This window comes from Nansenia antarctica (assembly GCF_963989245.1).
Source record: "Nansenia antarctica genome assembly, chromosome: 12".
Classification (NCBI taxonomy): Eukaryota; Metazoa; Chordata; class Actinopteri; order Argentiniformes; family Microstomatidae; genus Nansenia; species Nansenia antarctica.
In genome coordinates this window covers 21,665,324-21,672,823 of record NC_137682.1, presented here as the reverse complement: position 1 = coordinate 21,672,823, position 7,500 = coordinate 21,665,324, and the positions used below count along the sequence as shown (strand labels likewise).

At 49.2% G+C, this 7,500-nt stretch overlaps 1 protein-coding gene across 1 annotated transcript in view; it reads right to left on the bottom strand.

Moving 5' to 3' along the window:
- grm5b (glutamate receptor, metabotropic 5b) overlaps positions 1 to 7,500 on the bottom strand; it is a gene marked incomplete at both ends in the record, with an annotated part of 63,742 nt that overhangs the window by 13,148 nt on the left and 43,094 nt on the right. The window contains 2 exons of the mRNA XM_080542843.1: positions 395 to 516; positions 1,967 to 2,202. Of these exons, the coding sequence (XP_080398969.1) occupies positions 395 to 516; positions 1,967 to 2,202 (358 nt within the window). The remainder of the gene's footprint in view (positions 1 to 394; positions 517 to 1,966; positions 2,203 to 7,500) is intronic.

Below are 7,500 nucleotides of genomic sequence, written 5' to 3'. Positions count from 1 at the left end.
TGGACTATGGAGTAAACATACAGTAGAAGTCTAAGACGTGGGTACCAAGACACCAAGGGTTTCTACACAGCACACACAAAGGCTCCTTCAAAGGATCAACAGGGACAAGCTGAAGAAACTGTCATATGAGATCTGTGGCTCAGGAGGTAGAGCTGGTGTCTAATGATTAGCAAGGTCGGTGCGGTGGTTCGATCTGTCCACGTGTCGAGGTGTCCTTGGGACACTGAATTTCCCAATCGCTCCGAATGAGCGGGCCGGCGCCTTGCATCATGCATGGTAGCTTGCTTGCCACCGTTGATGGTGTGAATGGGTGAACGAGAGGCCATTGTGAAGCGCTTTGGAATCAGGCACTATAGAAGTGCAGTCCATTGACCATTTTGGACCATTCACGCACCTGGTACCCAGGACACAGCGACCGCTGCATGTTATCGAGTCCGTAAGCCATGGAGTAGATGGCATTGATGACAAATCCCATCTTAGTGTCCTGGGCGTACTGCTGTCTCAAAGACTCACGCTCTGGAGAAAGAAGGGAGGGGGTGAGGGAGAAAAAAAGGTTAAAAAAAAGGGAGAGAGAGAGAGAGAGAGAGAGAGAGAGAGAGAGAGAGAGAGAGAAGGGTGTGGGATAGGGGGAGAGAAAGGTGAATCAGAACAACACGCTTTGCCTTTCAGAAACACAACCTGTCTTTCTTCTCTCTCTCCCTCCCTCCTCCTTCTCTCCCCTCTCGTTCCACACCTGTCCTCTCCATCTCTTTCAGTTCCAGTTCATTTCTATTCCACTTTTTTCCCTTTTCATTAGGATACATGAATGCCTTTGAGGAAGCACACACAGAGCGTTCTGTGTATGAATGGTAAGAATAAGAGAGAGAGAGAGAGAGAGAGAGAGGAGGGGGAGAGAGAGAAGGAGGGGGAGCACTCTCAGACATGAAGGAGATTTCCAGATGTAAGGGGGTCTGAGTATAGCAGTGTGCGTACATGCGTGCTTGCGTGCGTGTGTGTGTGCTTGTGTGTGTGTGTGTGTGTATGTGTGAGTGCGTGCATGTGTGTGTGTGTGTGTTTGTGTGCATGGGTGTGTGTGTGTGTGTGTGTGTGTGTGTGTGTGTGTGCATTGCGTGTGGGTGTAGTTGGATTAGCATAAGAATAGCCGCATCGAAGCATTTACACTGCTACATTTTGCGAACCTAGTTGAATATGCAGCTGTATGAATGAACAGATCAAAGTGTGAATGTGCAGGCTGAATGAAAGAGAGTCCTGGTCCAGTTCTAATGAGTAGGCACTTGATCTGATGAGAAGGAAAGCTTCTGCCTTTTTACACTACAGCTTTTCCCTACTCATTCCTGGCTGCTACTTCCCAGTAATGTCTTTCTAGGACGTCCAGATGACGTCCAGATGACGTCCAGATGACGTCTTTAGGAAGACAGAAGACGATTCTGTACTCCATAAGACGTCCTAAAGACGTCATCTGGACGTTGTGGAAAGACTTTTGGACTCTTTGTTTTTCTAGGTTTATAGGTAAGTTGTTCTAGTCCCAGGTGTGATTCAGTCATCTCAATGAAAGCAGTTGCCATGTTTTCACACACTGTTTTACTGATGTATTGCCATGCAATCATCTTGTCAGTCAATTATTGGAATTTGGTCATTTTTTCTCTCGGCACAGGGTCAACTATATTCGGCTCCCCTGGAGAAATTAGGGGGTTAAGTGCCTTGCTCAAGGGCACACGCAAGCTCCCTCCTGAGGCGGCAGATCGAACCAGCGACCTTCCGATTGCTAGCCGGCCTCTTTAACCTCTAGGCCACCCCCATGTGTGTATATGTGTGTGTGTGTGTGTGTGTGTGTGTGTGTGTGTGTGTGTGTGTGTGTGTGTGTGTGTGTGTGTGTGTGTGTGCAGCGTGCATGTGTGTGTGCGCACGGGTGGGCAAACGGGTTGGGTGCTTGCATGCGAGTGTATGCGGACCCGGGTCAACTCACTGCTACAGGTGCGGTTGAACTTGCTGCTCTCCTGCGGGTGTCCTTTCAGTCGGCAGTGGAACCGGTGTTGCCAGAACTCGGGGAACCAAGGGTTGCGGAGGTTGTTGTCGGGGCGCAGTTTGAGATAATACTCATCAAACCACTTAACATCAGCAGACTGCAGCTTAATGGTGATGCCACCTGCCGCCTCACGGACATAACCATCTGTCACATCATACCTGTCAGCCCAGCCGTCACTGCAGGGAGGGAGACACACAGAAGGGAACCACAAGAATATAATAATAATATAATCATAATACATTTTATTTATGGGCGCCTTTCAAAGCTCTCAAGGACACCTTACAGTTAAAGCACACATCAAAACATTATAAAATCAACAAAGCAAAGTGAGATCAAAACAGTTAAGTCAGATATAACCACAAACCAAATACAGCAGATCAAACCAAATAAGCCATTGTGAAAAAAGGTGTGTTATAAATTAAGACTGGATCTGAAAGTGGAGAGAGTGTCAATATTACGCATGTTAGGTGGCAGAGAGTTCCAGAGGCGGGGAGCAGAACGGCTAAAGGCTCTAGATCCCATAGTAGTCAGGCGTGCAGAAGGGATGACAAGTTGGTTGGCAGAGGAGGATCTGAGACTACGGGAGGGAGGGTGAGTAAGAGTTCAGAGAGGTATGAAGGTGTGTGTGTGCGTGCGTGCGTGCGTGCGGATAAGTTGACTGACAATGAGTAAGACAAGTTATCCACCATCGCAACTGAGGCTGCATGACAAAAGCACTGTCGCTAGCGAAACTAGCGGGGGTATGACAGGACTCGAGATGTGCTTGTTATACAGCCAAATGCCAGCTAGCGCCAGATGTAGCAGGAAGATGTACCAAGCCGTGTTTCAGACGCCAGGACTGTCAACACCGACAGTCTATTGGCTATCAAATAATGTTCATGTATATACCTCAAATTAGAACCCTTGAGGGAAAAGTTCCCTCTTGCCCCAAGAGATAAATAAAACCGTTGCATTATTATGAGACTCTTTATAGTAGCCAGTAGTTGCTTCATCTCCTGAGAGCTTTCCTGCACAAGGTGAGCTATCAAAACTAAATGTGAATTTCGATGAAGATAAGGAAGCTATTGACGGGGCTATTACTGAATTAGAGATGGCAGCTGTCAGAACTATGAACAATTGTAAGTCTCCAGGCGGCCCTAACAGGTTTCCTTCCAAATTGTAGCTAAGGTATTTAGTTCTGAAATGGTAATGGAATGGAATGGAATGGACTTTATTTGTCATTGCTACAGTACAGGTACCAAACAACGAAATTTAGGAGGGGTGGCTCCCCTGGTGTTAGGAAAGGGAAAAAAAAAAAACATTTTAGAAAAAGCATAAAAGCATAAAATCACAAGAAGGTAAGGAGCTGGTTTACATCAATAAAGGCTATGTACACAATCCACTGTACTATACTGCACAGATAGTCAACTAGGGTTGTCATATTGCACAAAAGTATTTTTTCACATTATTTTAAAGTGTCACAGTTTGCAGGCTTGAAAATGTACATGTTTGTGCTAGCTGCCATACAATCCGTCCGGACTGTCCTGGGCCCAGAACTTAGGCCTTTTCTGTGTTCAGGGCCTTGACGGCCCTGTGGTAGAAGCAGTCCTTCAGTCTGTTTGTCTTAGCGGCCGGGGTCCTGTACCTCCTGTTCGAGGGCAGCTTGACAAAGTGTACGTGCCCAGGGTGGGTCGGGTCCCTGGAGATCTTGGAGGCCCTCCTGAGACAGCGTGTGTTGTACAGCTCCTCCAGAGAGGGGAGGGGGGCGCCGGTGATCTTCTGTGCTGTTCTCACGACTCTCTGTAGCGCGTTTCTCTCCGCTGTTGTGCAGCTGTGGAACCAGTTGGAGATGCCGTAGGTGAGGATGCTCTCCACTGCGCCGTGGTAGAAGGCCACCAGTATCTCCTGCTTGTTGTGTTCTTTCCTGAGGCATCTCAGGGTGTATAGCCGCTGTTGTGCCCTCTTGATGGTGCCTTTTGTGTTGTCCTTCCAGGCCAGGTCATCCCGCATGTGGTGTCCCAGGAATCGGAGGGTTGAGACTCTCTCCACGCTCTCTCCGTCGATGAGCAGGGGCTGGATCTCGGACTTTTTCCTCCTGAAGTCTACGATGAATTCCTGGGTCTTTGACTTGTTTAGCAGCAGGTTGTTAACCTTGCACAGCTTGCTCAGTTGCTCTACCTCATCCCTGTACGCCGCCTCGTCCCCCCCCGAGATACATCCCACCACGGTGGTGTCGTCTGCAAACTTTACGATGTAGTTGCTGGGGTGGACGGGGGTGAAGTCGTGGGTGTAGAGGTTGTAGAGGATGGGGCTTAGCACGCAGCCCTGGGGGGACCCAGTGCTGAGGCTGAGGGCTGTGGAGGTGTGGGGGCCCACCCGCACCCTCTGGGGGCGGTCGGTCAGGAAGTCCTTGATCCACGCACATATAGAGTGTGATAGACCCAGGTCTAGTAGTTTGGTCACTAGCCTGTCTGGAAGGATGGTGTTGAAGGCGGAGCTGAAGTCCACGAAGAGCAGTCTCGCGTAGCTGTTTCCCCTCTCCAGGTGGGATAGAGTGGCGTGGAGAGTCGTCGCTATGGCGTCCTCTGTGGACCTGTGGGCTCTGTAGGCGAACTGGTATGGATCCAGGTTGGGCGGGAGGCGTGTGAGTATGTGGGCCCGGACTAGTTTCTCGAAGCACTTCATGATGATTGGTGTGAGTGCCACCGGGCGGTAGTCGTTTAGGCAGCTCACCGTGCTTTTCTTCGGGACTGGGATGATAGTTGAGGTTTTCAGGCAGGGTGGGACGGTGGCCTGGGACAGGGACTGGTTAAAGATGTTGGTGAAAACCCCGGCCAGCTGGTCGGCGCAGTCTCTCAGCACCCGTCCCAGGACGCCATCCGGCCCCGAGGCTTTCCTGGGGTCCACCGCCTTCAGTACGCGTCTCACCTCATGCTCTGTGAGGGTGAGGCTGCTGAGAGCTGGAGAGAGTGGTGTTTGTGTTGTGGTTACCTCCGTTCGCCCCTCGTCGAACCGGGCGTAGAAGGTGTTCAGCTTTCCCGCCAGCAGGGGGTCGTCCTCTGCGGCTGTGAGCCTGTTGGCTCTGAAGTTTGTCATCTGCTGAACCCCCTGCCACATCCGCCTGGAGTCGTTGCTCAGGAGGCATTCCTCAATCTTCTCTCTGTGCTCTGCCTTGGCCGCTTTGATGCCGCGCTTTAGGTTGGCCCTGGTGGAGCTGTACAGCGGTGTGCGCTTCCCTGCGAAGAAGGTGTTGTCCCTCTCATTTATCAGTTTTTGGACCTTCCCAGTCATCCATGGCTTCGTGTTGGGGTAGACCCGGACCCGTTTGTCCACGGTGACTGAGTTGGTGCAGTTCACTATGTGGTTCAGAACCGACGACGTGTACTGTTCCAGGTCCTCATGCTCATATTCCTGCCATAGGGTGTCATTTAGGCAGATCTGCAGTGGAGCGGACCCTTCTGGCCAGGTTCTGACAGTCTTAGTGGTGGTGGGAGCACTTTTCCCCATTGTGGTGTATGCAGGAATCAGGAGGATTGACACATGGTCAGACATGCCTAGATGAGCTAGCGGACTAGCCTTGTAAGCACGTTTGATGTTGGTGTATACCTTATCCAGTGTTTTTTCTCCTCTCGTTGCACATTTTACATGTTGATAGAACTTGGGTAGTACTGCCTTCAGGTCGACATGATTAAAGTCGACATGATTAATAGACCAAATCATTGAGAATAATACCATTTCCAGAGACTCTGTGTGAAGCTACTATTATTATATTAAATACACCAAATAAATTATATTATATTACTGGGCAGCTAAATGTTATCACATGGCATTGTGGATTCAGCAATCTAATGCTCTGTGGCAGCTCAGTATTGAGAACACTGCTCATTAAATTAATTGAGTTTACAGTAGAGAAACTATAAAGGGAGGTAGAGGGGATGAAGATGTTCTTAGTTACAGTTAAGGTGTAGCCTTAAGAGATGGAGGTCTTCAGTCTACTGCAAGAAGATGGGTAGTGACTCTGCAGACCGGACAGCAGTAGTTAGCTCGTTCCACCAGCGGGGAGCCAGTGTAGTGAAGGAAAAGAAAATCTAGGAAAAGTCACGAAAGGAGGGTCCTGAAATGTTTTATATCTTTGAGTGCAAAGATATCACTTTTTTATTTATTCTCATGGCTGATTAAGTGCAACATGAAGGCATGATTATATCACCTAAAGGTAGCACAGTATGTTTCACAGACACCTCCCCTCAAACCCTCCATCTTCTTGTACCCCTTTGCCCCCACGTCCCTTTCGTCGTCACCCCCTTTCTCTCTACAAGCAATTATTCTCCAGGTTTCATCTGCCCTCGTCCGCTGCTCTCCTAGGCTCCAGAACAAAGGGAGGCTGTGAAGGAGGATGAGGGGTGGAAGGGGGGAGGGCAAAGGGAGGATGGTTTGTATGTTTGTCTGCGGTCCAGAGCCAGTCTCCAAGGGGCCATTATAATTGAAGATGCGGACATGAGCTCAGACCAACACTTTCTCTGGCAGAGGGGGGGGGGGGGGGCGGTTAATGAGGACAGGGGGGACTAAGGATGACTCAGGAGAGGAGAAGAAAGGTAAACCCAAATGACAGAGACGCCCGTCAAAGAGAGAGAGAGGCCTCTAACCAAAACCACTCGATCGGTGATCAATCCCTCTAACCCCCTCCCACTGTTTCTTCCTAGATATGTCTCCCAACCCTGCCTCTCTCTCTCCTCCATCTGCGCTCTCCCACCATCTGTCTCTCTAACCCTCTCACACACTGTCATTCACACCTTCACTCCTCCTTTTAGGTCCCCTTGCATTTCTATCCTTTTGCTGTATTTGTTTAGTCATTTTCTCCCCCCCTCCACTCCTGTCATCGGTCATACCTCCTGCTCTCCTTCTCACTTCTCTTCCTCTTACTATCTGCTTTCTCCATGTCCACATCTCTCATACTGGTAATACCCCACAGGCATTGTAGGAAAAACAAATCGTGTATTAAAATTGGTTTTTGGGTTGTATCATCGTGGGGTTTATGTAGAAATGTTACACGAGGAGTATCGAATCATAAATCAAAGCCAACATTTGGAAAAGCTCCAGAGTTCCAGCGTGTGCATTTGGACGTTTACATTTTTTGTCCAAAACAGTACGCTCACAACGAATCAATTTGGTTCGTTTTTTGGCTTTTTTTAACAACTGTGACACAATCTAAAATGACCCTGGGTTATGCTCCGATGTCTCTCTCTCTCTCTCTCTTCTCCTCCACCTCTCTCTGTTTCTCTCTTCCGTCTGTTTGGCTGTCTTCCCAGCAGGTCACACCTGGAGCTCCTCCGAGGCCAAAACAGCAAGACAACATCGCAGACGCACAACTACACACCACACACACACACACTACTACTCACAAACAAACACACACCCGTACAGTAGAACATCACACATCACACACTACACACACAACATCGCAGACGCACAACTACACACCACACACACACACACTA